The sequence below is a fragment of the Caenorhabditis elegans genome, chromosome I (assembly GCF_000002985.6).
Source record: "Caenorhabditis elegans chromosome I".
In the NCBI taxonomy this organism is placed as follows: Eukaryota; Metazoa; Nematoda; class Chromadorea; order Rhabditida; family Rhabditidae; genus Caenorhabditis; species Caenorhabditis elegans.
This window is the reverse complement of record NC_003279.8, coordinates 6,756,500-6,773,835: the sequence shown is the minus strand read 5'-3', so window position 1 is coordinate 6,773,835 and position 17,336 is coordinate 6,756,500. Positions and strand designations below refer to the sequence as shown.

Genomic DNA, 17,336 nt, shown 5'->3' with positions numbered 1-17,336 from the left:
TACTCTCTGGCTTCACAGAATAATTTACTCTCTGGCTTCACAGAATAATTTACTCTCTGGCTTCCCACTATATTTTACTTTCTGGCTTCACAGAATAATTTACTCTCTGGCTTCCCACTATATTTTACTTTCTGGCTTCACAGAATAATTTACTCTCTGGCTTCACAGAATAATTTACTCTCTGGCTTCACCGATTATTTTACTCTCTGGCTTCACAGTATATTTTACTCTCTGGCTTCACAGTATATTTTACTTTCTGGCTTCACAGAATAATTTACTCTCTGGCTTCCCACTATATTTTACTTTCTGGCTTCACAGAATAATTTACTCTCTGGCTTCACAGAATAATTTACTCTCTGGCTTCACCGATTATTTTACTCTCTGGCTTCACAGTATATTTTACTCTCTGGCTTCACATAATAATTTACTCTCTGGCTTCACAGTATATTTTACTTTCTGGCTTCACAGAATAATTTACTCTCTGGCTTCACAGAATAATTTACTCTCTGGCTTCACCGATTATTTTACTCTCTGGCTTCACAGTATATTTTACTCTCTGGCTTCACAGTATATTTTACTTTCTGGCTTCACAGAATAATTTACTCTCTGGCTTCACAGAATAATTTACTCTCTGGCTTCACAGAATAATTTACTCTCTGGCTTCACAGAATAATTTACTCTCTGGCTTCCCACTATATTTTACTCTCTGGCTTCACCGATTATTTTACTCTCTGGCTTCACAGTATATTTTACTCTCTGGCTTCACAGTATATTTTACTCTCTGGCTTCACATAATAATTTACTCTCTGGCTTCACAGTATATTTTACTCTCTGGCTTCACATAATAATTTACTCTCTGGCTTCACAGTATATTTTACTCTCTGGCTTCACATAATAATTTACTCTCTGGCTTCACAGTATATTTTACTTTCTGGCTTCACAAAATAATTTACTCTCTGGCTTCACAGTATATTTTACTCTCTGGCTTCACAGTATATTTTACTCTCTGGCTTCACATAATAATTTACTCTCTGGCTTCACAGTATATTTTACTCTCTGGCTTCACATAATAATTTACTCTCTGGCTTCACAGTATATTTTACTCTCTGGCTTCACAGAATAATTTACTCTCTGGCTTCACAGAATAATTTACTCTCTGGCTTCCCACTATATTTTACTCTCTGGCTTCACCGATTATTTTACTCTCTGGCTTCACAGTATATTTTACTCTCTGGCTTCACATAATAATTTACTCTCTGGCTTCACAGTATATTTTACTCTCTGGCTTCACATAATAATTTACTCTCTGGCTTCACAGTATATTTTACTCTCTGGCTTCACAGAATAATTTACTCTCTGGCTTCACAGTATATTTTACTCTCTGGCTTCACATAATAATTTACTCTCTGGCTTCACAGTATATTTTACTCTCTGGCTTCACATAATAATTTACTCTCTGGCTTCACAGTATATTTTGCTCTCTGGCTTCACAGAATAATTTACTCTCTGGCTTCACAGAATAATTTACTCTCTGGCTTCACAGTATATTTTACTCTCTGGCTTCACATAATAATTTACTCTCTGGCTTCACAGTATATTTTACTCTCTGGCTTCACATAATAATTTACTCTCTGGCTTCACAGTATATTTTACTCTCTGGCTTCACATAATAATTTACTCTCTGGCTTCACAGTATATTTTACTCTCTGGCTTCACATAATAATTTACTCTCTGGCTTCACAGTATATTTTACTCTCTGGCTTCACATAATAATTTACTCTCTGGCTTCACAGTATATTTTACTCTCTGGCTTCACATAATAATTTACTCTCTGGCTTCACAGTATATTTTACTCTCTGGCTTCACAGTATTATTTACTATATTTGAAGTATATTTCTGAAATGTGTCGGCGAGCCTGGCGCAATAGTGGCAAGAACCCGAATTAACGGGACCACCAGTTGCTGGGGAGTTTATAGAAAAGAGGGGCCATTATGAATGTGCTGTAAAGCCAGCAGCAAGCTTTTATTCCAATTGTTCGACGGGTCAAACAAAGAGGAACACCCTCCAACAGATTGGTCCATCCGCATAATCACTGGTTTGCGTGATTGCTGTGATGGTCCGCTGACGGGTTACCCCTTTGTCAGCCCAACTGTCTTCTCCATCACAGGGTTTCTCTTAACCAGAGCCGTCGGATCCGAAGATCTACTGGCACCTGATCGAGTTACCCGCCTTTTTTCCTCACGGACTAGGCCTCTACCCCGCAATGGGATCAAACGAGACCGACCCTAGACAGCCTTACCGTAGAGAGTCAGCTTAATCTGCCTTCATCATCGAGGTTGGTTTGTACACGATGATTCCAGCGGAATCCACTGACCCTTTGGGTGGCCGTCCCGTCTTTCAAGATATCTAGGGGTTTGCGACCTTTCTCATATCACGTGCGGTGAGACACCGACAAAATGATGCAAGGCAGGGCTTGGAGGTCCACATCCAGTGACTGCAACAGCAGCACTTCAGGATACTCGTCAGATTGAGGTTGGTTCATACCTCTACCGACTCGCGTCCATCTATGCTTAGCCACAGCTAAACGATCACTGGAACGGGAAGTCCCCGGTAATGATCGTGGTTCCCCGAGAGGATCTACGATAAACACCTATTCCGTGCGTCTCCATGATAGCATCAGGTACGTCAGCGAGGAAACAATGAACCTCTCAGAACCCGATAGCGCCATCACTCAGCAGGCAAACCCAGACTCCTTAACGAAGGAAGACTGGAGAGTTGGGTTAGAGACCATTCGAACGTGCGGTTTTACCCGGCTCCCCCACACTTAGCGGGGGTCGAAGACATGCGGCACCCAACAACGACCGCCCAAAAATTACCGATAACCCAGGAAGAAGGCTTGAGGGACCAGAGTTTCAGCTCATCACTGGGTACTCTGATGGACCCCACCATGGAGCTTTTTCCAAGAGGATCTCCTTACCTCTGAGGGTGAGTTTTTTAACAGAGGATCTCTGACCTCGATAAGTCACCCCCACTTGCCGCCGTGCTGGGAAGCGCTGGAGGGGGGTTAATCACCCTTAGTCATTGACCGTTTTATCGTGTTTAACCATTATTACACTCACTGGGAGCGCAACCGTAGTTAATACGATACCTCAAACGTGGGTAATTAAACCGTATAATTTACTATATTTGAAATATATTTCTGAAATGTATCTTTTCGGAATGTTTCCAAAATTATCGGATACCACCAAAAAGCTTGTTAAGTTTTGAAAGATGTTAGTTTTTACCAACTTTTAAATATTTCCAGCAACTGAAGGGAAATTTTCAGAAGTTTTTGAACAACTGTAGACCTTTTCATTTTATCGCAGACATTTCTCATGCCATGCGTTCGTAAAAGTGTAGGTGTGAATAGGTAATAGGTGAATCAATCAAAAACAATCATTTTTAGTTTTTCTCCCCTTTCCGTCAATCGTTGATTCCTTTTCCTGATATTTTCTAAGCGAGAAGAAAACAAAAAAGTTAGTTGACTTATGTCCAAGAGAGTGTTGATTTTGTGGAGGTTCTTCGAGAAATTACAACGTTTCAGGTAGCTCTTTCTTTTTCTCTCGGGAGAAAGGAAAGCCCACTGCTTGAGCTAAGAGAAACCAACGATGGCACAACACAATTCGGGGACCACTTTTTATGCGAAACAATTGGCTTGCCGCCGACTTCAGATATCATTGATTCTGCGACATTCCCGCAGCGGCCCCCGCCATTTTGGAGACAGTGGTGCAGGAAAAGAAGAAAAAGAACATGTGTGCCAAAAATAACGGAAATGATGAAAATGATCACAAATTGAAATAGATGAAAGTTGGAACAGATGATGAAATACCAGGAACACATATCATTTTTTTAAAACGTTACCCGTTTTCTGAGTGATGTATATCTCGTTGCAGGCCTACCATAAATTTTGAAATCACCCACGGAAGACTACGAGCGTTTATATGTAGATAAATACAGTACATGACTGGTGATTTTGTTATCTACAAATTTCATGTGCATATGTTTAAGTAGGTACATACATTTCTTCATTTATGACTCTGAATCTTAAAATTTTATTTTAAAATAAGAGTAAATTTATTTTTTAAAAACCAAATTCGAACGTTTTTTTTTAGTTTAAAAAAACACAACATTTGAGTCAACAATCAGGAAACATCGAAGAACAACTAAAGCAATATATCTGAGTTTTATTGCTGATTTGGAAGTAATCAATGAAGTTCGACGCTAACGCGATTTGTTCAATTAATTTAAGCCAAAAGCGATCTATGATGAACTTTGTTTTATTTCAAAAGTTTCTCCAAAACTTTTCTGGGCAATGATTGAGTTAAAAGATATTTAAAACCACATATTCCCAGAAATCAACTTCTTATCACTACAATTCATCACCATAGCACCTCAATTATCATCAATATTTTTCTCAGCAAAAAAAAGAATCCTGGGTCCTCCTTTCCAAATAGTTTCGCTCTTCGATCAGTCAGTCAGTTGGAAAAGTGTGAAGAACTACCGTAATCTGTATCCGTTTTTCTCAGTCCATTCAACAAAAGATCACAGATATCCTGGAGATTCTAGGCACACGATTGTTGGTTGAAAATGCCCGCGTCTTCATGGCTGCCATGAGGGGGCGGGCGGCAGAATGTGTAACAGAGAAGAAGAAGCTTCTTCGCTCTAAAATCTCTTTCTCTCTATTTCTATCAGATGCCAGTCGATGATGAGCACAATGAGCTGATGCTTCTACTCGCGGGAGCCGCCGAGGTCCCTACACTCCCACTCACTTTTTGTTTTTCCAATTTCATTTCTTCTTAGAACTTGAGATCATCACTCGAATTTCTTTACCTTTTTGTTAGTCATCTAAAAATTCAGTTGATTTTTGAATTTTCTACAGTTTTTTCAAAACGAATTTTGTTTGGAAATTACAGTTTTCTGGAAAATACATTTAAAAATACATCATGAAAATATTCAATTTTTGTAGAATGAAAAATTTGAAAATTATACACTAAGTTCAATTATTTTTTATTCAGAAAATTAAATTTATAAAATTATACTCCTGTGAAACAAATCAAGGTTTTTTAGCCTTTAAATTTTGTATCTAACCCTGCATAGAAAATTACTACGATTGCGGTGGTAGAATCGTATTTATTAGAATTAAAATTTTTAGGAAAAATGATTGCATTTCTAAAAGAATACTGTACTTTTTCGAACTAATAATACTTTCCCATTCGACTAGAAAACAAATTCTCATATTACAACAACTACTGTTTCGTCTGTTGCTCTGTCAAGCGAAGGCTCCCGCTTATCTCTAATCCACAATAATCCTTACACTATTTCTCTAATTGTCATCCTCTCATCACTTGTTGTCACCTGTTTTCTTATTTATCACTGATTACTAATAACTCTTTGAATTTTGAAGCAATATTACACTGACAAGATTCTAAACTTTACAAGTTTGAAATATTACAGTTTTTTTTTCAAATTACAGCCGGAAAACATTTGAATGACACGGGCCATTTCGACCGAATTTCGTTCCTAAAAACTGAAATTTAATTTTACGGTCTAGTGAAAAATTGGGAAATTCTGACTGGAAATCTTGTGGTTCAAGTAGTTGAGGCCAAAACTTATTAGTCTGATTTCTTTTAAAATAATAAAATGTATCAGCTAATTTGAGAAATGAAGCTTAACCTTTTCTCCTTAATCAAACTACTCTGCACCATATGAAAAACTTCCGAAAAGATCGCTACAAAAGAGAATCCATGATTTTTGTCTGTTATTTTTCTTTGTGTATATGTACAAGAAAAAAAACGATGATTCGTAGAGAAGAAACAACTTTTTTCAACTCTCGCCCTCCTGACTATATACATCAGAAAAAAAACTATTGAAAAGGTTTTCCCTCGTTGTTTTATATTGCATTGTCTACGTTTATTACATGAACATTTCTATTCGTTTTTTTTCTGTCAACTCTCTTTTTTTTTTTTAATGATTAATTTAATATCGTTAATTGATTTCAGAGGAAGGATGCCGCCAACTGAGGATCAAGTTGTTGCTGGTGAGTCATTTTTACTTCGATATCCGAAGAAGAAATATAAAGATTTATAAATAGTTTCAAATCTCTGAAAATGCTGAAAATTGTGATTTTTGAAATTTCATAAATTTTAATATTTCAAATTACACTGAAACAGCAACGTTTAAAGTCTAGCAGTGATCGTGCGAGCGTAATAGAAAAAATAGGGTATTTAACTTTTTAAAAAAGGTGTTTCCAAACTGTGCAAACTTTCAATAAGCTTCTGACCAACGATGAACCATATCTCCGAAAAATGGGCTTCAACTCCTTCTCCTCGCTTTCCGAACCTTTGTTGTTTGCCTTCGCGTCAGGAGCGGGGGCGGGAAAATAGGTCAAAACTGTCAAAAATTTGTATATTTTGTGTGTTATGTGAGTGCGTGTCTATGAGCTAATCATCAAATTTGATAGATTTTACGATTTTTTCTTCAGTTTTCAGATGTTTTGCCGTTACTCTGATCAGAGATCAAACTACATAGTGACGTAACGACACGCGCTTTATATATAGTAAATTGATTTTTATTAAAAATTTGAATAACTTGCAAGTTTATGTATAATGGTGAAACGTTTTTTTTCTGTAGATATATATTAACAATTTTTAGACTGTAGATCTCTACAATGAAATGATAATTTTTAAACTGGTTCAATCCAGTGAGCATTTACCAATCTACAAAAGCCTCGAAGCATTATGCATTCTAAAATTTACCTTTTAAAGAATTTTTATTTCGATACGAAATTTGAAAATAAATATAATCTATAGTAATTCTTCTCTCTAATTCCCTTGTTCGATGCTCCCACTAATCTTTTCGGGTATGGTGCTGCGACCTCTGTAGTAACCGAAAACTTAAACCGAACAGCCAACACAGAGACTCCTTTTCTAATGATCTTCCATCACTTTTTTAAGAGAAACTATCTCCTCCTAAAGAAATAGTATATGTTCTCGAGAGATTATAGAGAACAAATAGCAGGAAGAACAATTGGAAGTAAAAGAGAGAAGCAGAGACTTCTCAAATAATACAATATTGTTCTTTTCTAACAGTTAGTTTCTTCAACTTTTTTTCTTTTTTTCTAACTTATTTAAAACTTATTCTCCGATAAAGAGAAATAGAGTAGAGAGGGACGAGAGAAAGAAGAAGCTTCTCGCGCAATCAACCACTTCAGATCTCACTTTTTTGGGTTAAGGCTCACAAGTTTTTGTGTGTAGATAATGGTTTGCGCTCATTAGGTGAAAAGAGATTCAAGAGTACGGTTGATTGGTTCAATTGGAAGACTCATATAAAATGAAATAGAAAGTGTTCTAGACTGATCAAAGATTTTGCTTTACTTGCTTAGATGATTTATAGTAAACTTAGTATATAGAAAACCCTAAAGGTTGATAATGTTTTTGTTCAAAGTTAATATTTTAATATGAGTTTAGTTTTTTACCGGCCTGCTATTTTTAGACTTTAAGATTTCAAGTCAAAAATGGTTGAGAATCAGAGCTATCAATAAAAATTTAACTATCTCTAATGTATGCCGGAAAGTCTGAGCCTAATCCTAAGCCTCATTCCTCATCTAACTAGTTATACAAATCCCAGCTAGTATATAATTACCGCTCTAAGACTGTTATCTGTTAGAAAGGCACTGATATAGTTTGAATATTGTAAGCATTTAGGAATTTGCCTTGCTAGGCAACCACTAATGAAATTGGAAAATAAAAATTTGCCCTGCAAGGCCTTCCATCTCTATTGTTCTAGTACTATGAGCAACCTCCTAGACACCTAAACAATCAAAAAGGATCTCCAAAATCCACTTTTTCTCTACGTCTCATAATATTTCCCACAAAATTTACAAACATTTTGAGTGCTGTTCTGCCTAGTTTTTGTTCGAACAAAAAGTTCGCCTTGTTCCTCCAAGTAAAAGTTCAAACATATGTGTTCGTTGGAAGAGTAATCACGTTTTTCTTTACTCATCTCTCGCTCCTGGTACTTTATTAACTAGAACCAGTTTTCGTGCCGAGACCCTCCTCCGCTCATCATTTTTCTATTTTCTCTCTCTTTTCTGTGCATTCCGTACTGTCCTCTGTGAACTTTCTTGTCCACTGTGCTCATTTTTTGGTTTCATTTTTGTGAAATATTTTAAACAATTGGTTTAAAGAATGTTATCATTCAACAACACAACATCTGCATCTAGTTTTCAATCTGCTTCATCAAGATATTTAATGTCATCATCATCATCAATTGGACCACCACAACAACAATCTGCAAAACTATTTCCTGAGCATTTCTATCCAAGTGGACTAAGTCCAAGACAGTCGGAAGCTCTCGAACGATTGCGACCCAATACGGCGTCGCGCGAACGAAATATTCCGATTCAATTTACCGGAAAGAATCCAACAACAAATTCAGCTCTTGAGGAGTATAAACCAGTACCACACGTACAAGTTACATCTCCAAAGTCTTCAATTGTTCCGAATTTTGTTTCCGAGCAACGCGGGCTTCAGCCTCAACCAACATCTCAAGCTCCAACCAATTATCGGCAATTCGTGGCTGCACCACGATCGCCACGTGGATATGGAGACTATCCAGAAATGACGGGAAAAGCTTCTGCTGCTGGGGATTCAGAGCCTGTTCAAATCCCAATAAAAACTCAAACTCCAATTACACAAGCTCGTGCTCAAGAAACTAAAATTCCAACAATTGTGTCACCACACCCTGTTTATTATTATGACAATCAGGAGCAACCAATTCAACAAATTCGAGGTTTTTTTGTTTTTCTTTGCGTCTTAACTAATATCTCAAATTTTATTTGAGATAACTGTGTGCTGTCTTAGTCTTTGTCCCATGTCCAGACACTTATTACTGATAACCAGTTTTTTCGGAAATCAAAAAAAAGCAACAGTTATCAAAAATCAGAGAAATCACTTCAAACTTAACCGCTCCTATATTCAAATTTTCGTTTATTTTCAGAGGAGCAACCAAATGCCACCATGGAGACCAAAGTCACCGGACAAGGTCAGCCAAAGCGTGTCGGACGCTGGACATTGGCTCAACTCCGTCAAACTGACGGAATTATTCCAAGCCAGGCCGGATGGAACAAGGGAGACTCACAAAAGTTGATGACCAACTTCGGAACACCAAGAAACACTAACACTCGTGTCAAGTCTGAGAACCTTCAGGTATGGAAATTTTATGGTCAGATTTACTTGGGTATGTGGAAGAATTTATTTTAATAGAAGCAAAATCTAGGTCACCGTTTATGTTATTTGTCTTTAAGGATACAAAACTTCAAAGGTTCTTACTCACTTTATCTCTTCTGAAATGAAAAAAATCTTTAAATGTCATTTCTTGGTACCTCCACAATTTGTTTCATTCAACGTCAAGTATTTAAAGGAATTCCAAAATTTTCAAATATAAATTTTCCAGGAAATCCCAGAAGATATTGCCAACCGAACCCATGGAGAAGTTCGTCTTCAATCCGGAACCAACAAATATTGCTCCCAGAGAGGAATGACCGGATTCGGATCCGGACGTGATGTGTGCCGTGAGGGAGTCCGTGTCGCTCAGAACCCAGCTGACTTGGCTGTAAGTTACTTTTACATAGTAGCTCTGTAACCTTTCATCACTTCAGTAAAAAAAAGTGACAGAAACAAAATAAATTATTTCTCTAATTTCCCACATTTCTGTTCCAATGTGTGTGGAACGTCTTATAGATTACGGTATTTTTTTCTGTGAACTTAGAGTAACGGATGAACAAATACTTGATTTAAAGATCAGGGATATTCTTTTGTGAACGCAAATAAACAATAATTAACATATATATATTTTTTTACAGGAGCTTCCAGAAGAAAAGATCCGTATGTCCGAGGGAATTGTCCGTCTTCAAGCCGGTACCAACAAATATGATTCTCAAAAGGGAATGACCGGATTCGGAACTGGACGTCGTGAGACAACTAAGATGGTTGACTCAAAGCATCCAGAATACGATCACGAGAAACCAGATCAATCTGAAATTCCACTTCAGTCTGGAACAAACAAATTCGCTTCACAAAAGGGAATGACCGGTTTCGGAACTGCTCGTCGTGAGACCACAAAGATGGTTGATTCTAACCATCCAGATTACTCTCATGAATGTTCCATTGATCAAACCACAATTCCATCTCAGATGGGATCTAATCAATATGCTTCACAGAAGGGTATGACTGGATTCGGACAGCCACGTTGGGAAGTTCTCGACCCATCAATCTCATGGCAAAACCGTAAATCCCAGGGAATGGTCCGTCTTCAATCTGGTACCAACCGTTTTGCTTCTCAAGCTGTAAGTTTTCTTTAGATTATTTATAGAATTTAAATAAATAAAATTCATTTTCAGGGTATGATTGGCTTCGGAACATGCAGAAACACAACATTCGAGGCTGAAGGAGGAGAGCTTCCATATGAGGCAATGAAGGTGTCTGAGACCATCATTCCAAGTCAAGCTGGATGGAACAAGGGAGACTCACAGAAGGTTTGTCGATTGTTAATAACATATAACGGAACCCTTGATTATGACATTCTAGTGTATCCTGAATTTGTCCTGTATTCAGAAACTATTTGTAGATTCTCGCGAATTTCTATCACCAACGTGTTTAATTCTATAATTCCCTAAGTCCGAGGTCTTGACACGATCGGATATTTTAAAATTAAGCCTGTGCCTTTGAGAGTAGAACTTGTGTAACTTTTCCGCTAGGAATATTTTTAATAGTAGGGGTGTCAATAAGTTCCGGGTCAAAATTCATAACTTTTTTCGTGGCGAATCGATTTTTCTGAAAATGTGGGAATTTATGTGATCAAACATGGTCTTTCATTTGACGGTACTTTCAAAAAGTTTTGACCACTCCATGTATCCCAGCTCGGAGACACTTTTTTCAGGCGTATGCCTGATCTCGCTTCTTTGTAACTTTCAATTGAGACTTATGTGCGGATTTTGATTAATTAAGTATACAATGTAAAAATACAATAAAAATTTAAGAAACAATTGGTTCAAAAAAAATTTTTTTTTGGTTCGTCAAAAAATCCTCGAAAAAATTTTTGTCGAAAGTTCTTGATTTTTTGTACAGGAATGATGCAACCAAGTCTGAACAATTTTTAACACACAAAACTTTTGAAACGTGATTTTTATGATTTTTTAGTCCATTTTTTGAAATTTTTGAGAATTTCTCTAAATCTAAATGTTAAATTCAAAAGTTTTGTGTGTTAAATTGTTCAGACTTGGTTGCATCATTCCTGTACAAAAAATCAAGAACTTTCGACAAAAATTTTTTCGAGGATTTTTTGACAAACCAAAAAAAATTTTTTTTTGAACCAATTTTTTCTTAAATTTTTATTGTATTTTTACATTGTATACTTAATTAATCAAAATCCGCACATAAGTCTCAATTGAAAGTTACAAAGAAGCGAGATCAGGCATACGCCTGAAAAAAGTGTCTCCGAGCTGGGATACATGGAGTGGTCAAAACTTTTTGAAAGTACCGTCAAATGAAAGACCATGTTTGATCACATAAATTCCCACATTTTCAGAAAAATCGATTCGCCACGAAAAAAGTTATGAATTTTGACCCGGAACTTATTGACACCCCTAATAGAAACCTAAAATGGTAGAAAAACCGTTACTGTATTATTCAAAGGCGCATACCTTTTTGCAAACATTTTTGCGCGGCCTCGATTTTCAAAATATTTCGATCGTGGCGAGAGCAGGTACCGTATTATCAAATTATGTGCAAGTTGATTTTAAAAAAACATATAAATACATTCTAAAAAGAAGAAAAATGACCAAACTTTTAAGTTTAAAACTACGATTTCCTTTAAAAAAAAACAAATTATTGAAACAAATTCTAATTTTTCATAATTTTTCAGAAGATGACATCATTCGGAGCACCACGTGACGTTAAGGGCAAGCACTTGAAGAGAATCTGGGAGCTTGAATACCCAGAAGAGGCTGAAATCTCTTTGGATCGTCTCTAAATCATTTTTCTCCGTGTTTTTTTTTCTTTCGTAAATTACATGATACCTGTGCATAATTTGCTTCAACTTCTTCTCCAAATGTTTCTTCTTATTCTTCAAAAAAAACTACTTTTTTGTTTGTTCTCCATCCCATTTCCCTGCTTTCCTTCCTATTCTTTTCACACCCAAACAAGTTCATCATATAAATTTGAAATTTTTCGATTGTTTTCTTTTTTGCGTAAGTTGCAGCCAAAAATGAGCAATTTTAGCGAAGAATTATTCTTGTTATTTTAAACCACTTGCATTTAGTTTTCTAAATGAAATTCACAGAGATGCGACAAGCCATAGATTTACTTAAAAATATATGTTTATTCTATGAAAACCCGTACGGAACTTTCAGGCAATATACTAAAAATTTAACAAAAAATTAAAAAATTAGTTCGTGTTCAGGGCGTTCAGTTTTTCCATCATATTGTCATTGAGAGCCTTCCAGAATAGACCTTCTTCGCATTCGATGTCTGTTGTGAAGAATACCTGCAAATATTTTAATGAATACATTATTTGATTTCTCGATTTTTAAGCCAAAGGTTATTTTTTACAAAAAAAGGTTTTTAAAAATGTGTGGAGTTTTGTTCTTTTCATATAATTTATTTTTCATTACCGCGGAAGTAGTCACACCCATTTAAGCAAAAGTGGCCTTATTTTAATTTTCGAAAAAAATTATTTTCAGCGAAAATTTTGTTACGAAAATTATTTTCTGCCTAAAAATTATAATTGCGACATGATCATCAATTATAACTTTTTGTTCATAATTTCCAAGCTAATATTACACAATATTTGAGAAAATACTTGAAATACGGAATTTTTTAGAATAAATTCAATCTCTCAAAAACAAAATGTTGTTTTTTTTTGGTTTTTCTGGTTGCATCGGTTTCAGATAAAAATGAGAATTTCCTCGAGTTTTTTATTTCGAAATGAACGTTTTTTCAAAAATACCTGTGTGAATCTCGATGTTTTTGTTAACCGAAGAGTAGTTGATTTAATGAATTCTCGTTGCGTATTCTCTCCATCGACGAGCATTGTGAAGTTTGGAAAATGTGCAAGCCCGATTGAATCGATTTTACTGAAAACTAACATTTTTAAACAAACTGTTCATTTTTGACTATGGTTTTTTATCAAATAGCTTGATTTCATAATTGAAACGAATAGCTTTATTTTTTAAAAGATGAATAAAAAAAATTTAAAATACCTTTCTCCAACCCAAATCCATGCACTTTCTGTTGAATAAAGAACATATCCGTTGAGATCTCGATTGCATATCTTTTCGGAAAACTCTATTCTTTGAATTGGTGACATTTTCGGGTAGAAATTTCTGAAGAACAAGAAGATTTTAAAATTGAATCCAACTGGAAAACGCGCCGAAGGAAAAAAATCGATGTTCGAGAGGAGTACACGAGATAGCTCGGCCATGTGGAAACTAGTCCACGAGGTGCCTTTTTAGCAAATATTGGAAAAATGGATTTTTCTTAATTATGAAGAATTTTAAGTCTGTTTTAATAGATTTCATCGAAAAAACATTCAATTATTATCCCAAAACAAAAATTCCAGATTTTCTTACAAATGCGGTTTAAGCAATGCATAATATTCTCCATCATTGTATCGATTTTCGCAGAAAAAGAGCGGATGGTTCGATTTTTCAATTCAAAATCTTAAAATTTATAAAAACTGTTTTACAGATGGATGGTTCTGTTTCCCCGTCAGATCATAAAAAGCCAGCTTCTGAGCAGAAATTAAACTTAAAATCTGGCCAAGAAAGCGTAGAAAAATTTGCGAAAGCTTTGGATACAAATAATGATGGTTTTGTAGGTAATATTTAGACTTTCTATAATATAAGAATAGAAAATCCAATATATGTACCAATGATGTTTCAGATAAAAGTGAAATTCTTGCATGGGTATCCGAATCATATCAGAAAACTGTTGATAGAGAAGCAGTAGAGAGAATTAGTGAGCTTGATGAGAACGCTGATGGATTTGTGAGTTTTTCTAATTATAAGAAATATTTAAAATTTTGCACTTTACTTTTTTTTTTAGCTTTTAACATGACTCTAATCTTTTAAAATCTACTTCCAAATTTTATCTACTTCCAAAATGTGTTCTGAGAGTTGAATTGTTTCGAATTTATTAATGCAAAAGTTTATTGAATGTAATTTTTTCTTAATTCATAACTTGAGTATTTGTATATATATATATATTTTTTTTTTTTTAGTTATATTTCAAAAATACGCTTTTTTCTCTCGTAGATAGGAAACATGTGAGGTATCAAACCACCCGGTGTGAGAAAAATGTAAATTTGTATATTGTAGGTATCGTGGGAAGAATACTTGGCCGATTCATTTCCTGACGAAGAGTTACATAACAAGGAAGAAGAATCACTTATTGCACAGGATAAAATGTATTTCAAACGTATGTTTCGGAGTTTAAATAGTTTGAGAATTAACGTAGCTATAAAAAACTTAAAATGAAACGCCGACACTACGTTTTTAATCTTTCATGTGCTATTGAAAACTTTGGATTTTGGCTTTTTTTCTGAAATAAATGAGAAAATGCAACATCAAAATTAGAAAATTTCAGAAGCTGACGAAGACAATGATGGAAAATTAAATCTGGAAGAACTGGCAAGTTTTCTTAACCCGGAGCATCATCCACATATGCATCCGGTTCTAATTGCTGTAACGCTGCTAGAAAAAGACCAGAATGGAGATGGAGCGATCGAAGAGAAGGAATTTTTGGGAGAACTTGATGAACAAAGAGGCAGTGAATGGTATAAAGTTGAGGTGGAGAGGTGAGTTATTGCTTTTAATGTTAAGATTTTGGGATTTTAAAATAAATAAAAAAGATTGAAAACCAAGAAACGGGAAAACAATAAAATAACAATTTTATAGAAAATCAATATGAGAGCACGGTATACTTTAAAGGGACATGACTAATAAAGCATAATGGTCTCGCAGGGATCGTGAACAAATTACTGTAGAAGGCGCATATTTCTTTATTTAATATTTTGCGGATTCAAAACTGAAAATATTTGAGAAACATGTGTTTAAGAAAATTTAGAACTTTAGAAAATACAATTATTTGAAATAATACGGTTTTATAAATAGGCTAACTCATTTTTCAATATATAAATACTTTCGAATCAATATTTATTTAAAATATATTTTAAAATAATATATTTCTAAACTATTCTGCTTCGGAGAAAAGTCGTTCAATTTTTTTTTTCCTAATTTGTGTCCATTTTTAGATTCCGTACAGTTTATGACAAAAACAAAGACGGAAAACTGGCCGGCGACGAGCTGACCGATTGGCTTCTCGTTGATGGAACAACAGCTGGATCTTATGAAGCTGAAAGTCTTCTAACAAATTCAGATGATGATAAAGATGGACAATTGTCTTATGAAGAAATTGTGAAGCATCATGCTCTTTTTGCCAAAACTGAAGCTGCTCAAGAAGCCGATCATCTGCACCCATATTATTCTCATGACGAGTTGTAATTATGTAGATCTCTGAATCGAAGTTAATTGAACAAATGATAAATTATTTACAATTGTATATATCTGAATAGTTTATTCACAGTAGTTTGCTTTCATTTTACAAAAAATTGGAAGAATGCGAAAATTGGATCATATAAATAGGACGAATAGTAAAGACAAAATCGGCGTTTGGATTAGTATTATGGATGACAAAAGTGAGGTTTGAAAGCGATGGTGGATGAATAAATGATTTAGAGCATGCTGCACTTGCTCTTCTCAGCCCATGGGTTAACCTTCTTGTCGATTGGGTTCACAAGTGGATCTTCTTGGCTTTCGGTGAAGCGACGAAGTCTGAAAGAAACAAAATTTTGAAAGTTGGGCATTCTGATCTCGTTAACTTACTCGGCTGCCGAAACAGTGATCGGAGTACGCTCAATATTGAGCTGGCTGCGAAGCGAGTCGACGGTTCGTTGCATGTCAGATTTATCCATCTTGTCTGAAACATTTCTTTATTGAATCGGAAATGAGAATCGTTTGAAAAAGAGTATTTGAAAGCCAAATTATACGAATTATTGCGAATACCATGGAGAACGAATAGTATTCAGAAAGTTATGAGAAACGGGTAGTTGCAAGTGTACGTTATAAATTAAACTTGTTAAGAACATTCAAAATTGGCCTATAAATAAGTTCGACTGACATTATTTAACTTGAAAAAAAGAGGTTTTTGGTAAAAGCAAAGGTTTAAATTAGGTTGAATTAACTGAAAAACAGTCGAATCATGGATTTTATTCAATTGAAAACCGAAGTTTCTGACTATACATTGACAATATCAGTCGAATTGGAAAAAATGAGTACTATAAAAGGAGTAGCAGAGCAGAGCAAAGACAGAAATGAGAGAAGAAGTGAGCACCAGCGGGACCCTGCCAGTCTTTTCTCTGCGCTCCTCCTCGCTTTGTGCTTCGCATTTGAAAATCAATACTTGAAAGAGTGTAGTGAAAATGGAGACATTGTAGAGGGCAGAGTGCTGCTGCTGCTGTTTCGATTGGCACACACACTCTCGCTCTGGCGCATACATTTACGCGAGACAACCTCACACACAAGCCCTACGAAGGAAAATTGAGAAGACGAAGAAGACATGGAAATTGAAGTGAGAATATATGGAAGATGACGGAAATGGAGGGGAATGAAGACATTAATTGGTGTTATATTTTCAAAGTGTGGAGCTTATATACAAAGGACAGACAGAAAATCATGGCACTATATTCGGAAAAAGATTTATGTATATTAAAGTTCACTGTGAGAAATTAAATTATTAAGCCAGCATTTTAGATTTTTTTCGTTATCGACAAGTCAATTGACAGATCTTTGAAAAACCGTGAATATATCCTGCAGTTCTAAAACAAAATGAGACTTTCATCGCCCAAAAAATTAAAACTTCATTTAAATAGCCAACCATCAGTTTTACAATTGTAAGATGCTGCTAGACAGAGAACAGCTTTTCTTACTCGTTGGAGATGCAAAGCATTTTCAGACCAAATAAACTCACTGTTTGCATTTAATGGAAGATGAGAAAATAAGTGAAAATTTTGTTCAAAAATACATTGTAAAAGAATAAGAAAACGGTGGTACATAGAGCCTCGAAACAAAAGAAAAATTAATATTAAAATGCATCATTTATTGTTCGTAGTACGGTAAACAATCGGTGTTTGCGACCACTGCAACGGACGCTACGCGCAAATGCACGGCCGAGAGTTTAAAT

At 35.3% G+C, this 17,336-nt stretch overlaps 4 protein-coding genes and 2 non-coding genes across 7 annotated transcripts; 3 read left to right on the top strand and 3 right to left on the bottom strand.

Moving 5' to 3' along the window:
* Positions 1 to 5,290: 5,290 nt before the first annotated feature.
* F08B6.7 lies at positions 5,291 to 5,451 on the top strand. Its single transcript, NR_101571.1, has one exon. It is a non-coding gene; the product is annotated as an Unclassified non-coding RNA F08B6.7 (non-coding RNA).
* Positions 5,452 to 6,038: 587 nt separating this feature from the next.
* unc-87 lies at positions 6,039 to 12,615 on the top strand. 2 transcript variants are annotated; one of them, NM_001025922.7, is made up of 6 exons: positions 6,039 to 6,076; positions 9,037 to 9,245; positions 9,493 to 9,651; positions 9,902 to 10,384; positions 10,439 to 10,573; positions 11,962 to 12,266. In NM_001025922.7, the coding sequence occupies exons 1-6, from the start codon at positions 6,046 to 6,048 to the stop codon at positions 12,067 to 12,069; spliced, it is 1,125 nt and encodes a 374-aa protein (NP_001021093.1). In that variant the 5' UTR covers positions 6,039 to 6,045; the 3' UTR covers positions 12,070 to 12,266. The 2 variants fall into 2 exon arrangements, with proteins under 2 accessions (NP_001021093.1, NP_001021092.1); NM_001025921.5 differs by lacking the exon at positions 6,039 to 6,076 and adding an exon at positions 8,146 to 8,829 and having other exon boundaries at positions 11,962 to 12,615.
* F08B6.1 (BPH_3 domain-containing protein) lies at positions 12,401 to 13,420 on the bottom strand. Its single transcript, NM_059536.3, has 3 exons — positions 13,298 to 13,420; positions 13,045 to 13,171; positions 12,401 to 12,582 (listed from the first exon to the last, which is right to left on the bottom strand). The coding sequence occupies exons 1-3, from the start codon at positions 13,402 to 13,404 to the stop codon at positions 12,484 to 12,486; spliced, it is 333 nt and encodes a 110-aa protein (NP_491937.2). The 5' UTR covers positions 13,405 to 13,420; the 3' UTR covers positions 12,401 to 12,483.
* A 236-nt stretch (positions 13,421 to 13,656) lies between these two features.
* Positions 13,657 to 15,655, top strand: calu-2 (EF-hand domain-containing protein). The gene is made up of 6 exons (NM_059535.4): positions 13,657 to 13,734; positions 13,785 to 13,914; positions 13,980 to 14,083; positions 14,414 to 14,513; positions 14,682 to 14,892; positions 15,349 to 15,655. Exons 1-6 carry the CDS (start codon positions 13,669 to 13,671, stop codon positions 15,596 to 15,598), a joined length of 861 nt encoding a protein of 286 aa, NP_491936.3. The 5' UTR covers positions 13,657 to 13,668; the 3' UTR covers positions 15,599 to 15,655.
* Positions 15,656 to 15,657: 2 nt separating this feature from the next.
* gpc-2 (G protein gamma domain-containing protein) lies at positions 15,658 to 16,073 on the bottom strand. Its single transcript, NM_059534.9, has 2 exons — positions 15,980 to 16,073; positions 15,658 to 15,928 (listed from the first exon to the last, which is right to left on the bottom strand). Exons 1-2 carry the CDS (start codon positions 16,066 to 16,068, stop codon positions 15,829 to 15,831), a joined length of 189 nt encoding a protein of 62 aa, NP_491935.1. The 5' UTR covers positions 16,069 to 16,073; the 3' UTR covers positions 15,658 to 15,828.
* Positions 16,074 to 16,602: 529 nt separating this feature from the next.
* F08B6.6 lies at positions 16,603 to 16,661 on the bottom strand. The gene has a single exon (NR_050216.1). It is a non-coding gene; the product is annotated as an Unclassified non-coding RNA F08B6.6 (non-coding RNA).
* Positions 16,662 to 17,336: the final 675 nt, after the last annotated feature.

Coding starts and splice junctions, on each gene's coding strand:
- unc-87 (NM_001025921.5), top strand. CDS start 8,226: ATGTTATCATTCAACAACACAACATCTGCATCTAGTTTTCAATCTGCT. Junction 8,830..9,036: donor ACCAATTCAACAAATTCGAG/GTTTTTTTGTTT, acceptor GTTTATTTTCAG/AGGAGCAACCAAATGCCACC. Junction 10,574..11,961: donor ACAAGGGAGACTCACAGAAG/GTTTGTCGATTG, acceptor ATAATTTTTCAG/AAGATGACATCATTCGGAGC.
- F08B6.1 (NM_059536.3), bottom strand. CDS start 13,404: ATGTCACCAATTCAAAGAATAGAGTTTTCCGAAAAGATATGCAATCGA. Junction 13,172..13,297: donor TGGATTTGGGTTGGAGAAAG/GTATTTTAAATT, acceptor GTTAGTTTTCAG/TAAAATCGATTCAATCGGGC. Junction 12,583..13,044: donor AAACATCGAGATTCACACAG/GTATTTTTGAAA, acceptor AAATATTTGCAG/GTATTCTTCACAACAGACAT.
- calu-2 (NM_059535.4), top strand. CDS start 13,669: ATGCGGTTTAAGCAATGCATAATATTCTCCATCATTGTATCGATTTTC. Junction 13,735..13,784: donor TCGCAGAAAAAGAGCGGATG/GTTCGATTTTTC, acceptor ACTGTTTTACAG/ATGGATGGTTCTGTTTCCCC. Junction 14,893..15,348: donor TATAAAGTTGAGGTGGAGAG/GTGAGTTATTGC, acceptor GTCCATTTTTAG/ATTCCGTACAGTTTATGACA.
- gpc-2 (NM_059534.9), bottom strand. CDS start 16,068: ATGGATAAATCTGACATGCAACGAACCGTCGACTCGCTTCGCAGCCAG. Junction 15,929..15,979: donor ATCACTGTTTCGGCAGCCGA/GTAAGTTAACGA, acceptor TGTTTCTTTCAG/ACTTCGTCGCTTCACCGAAA.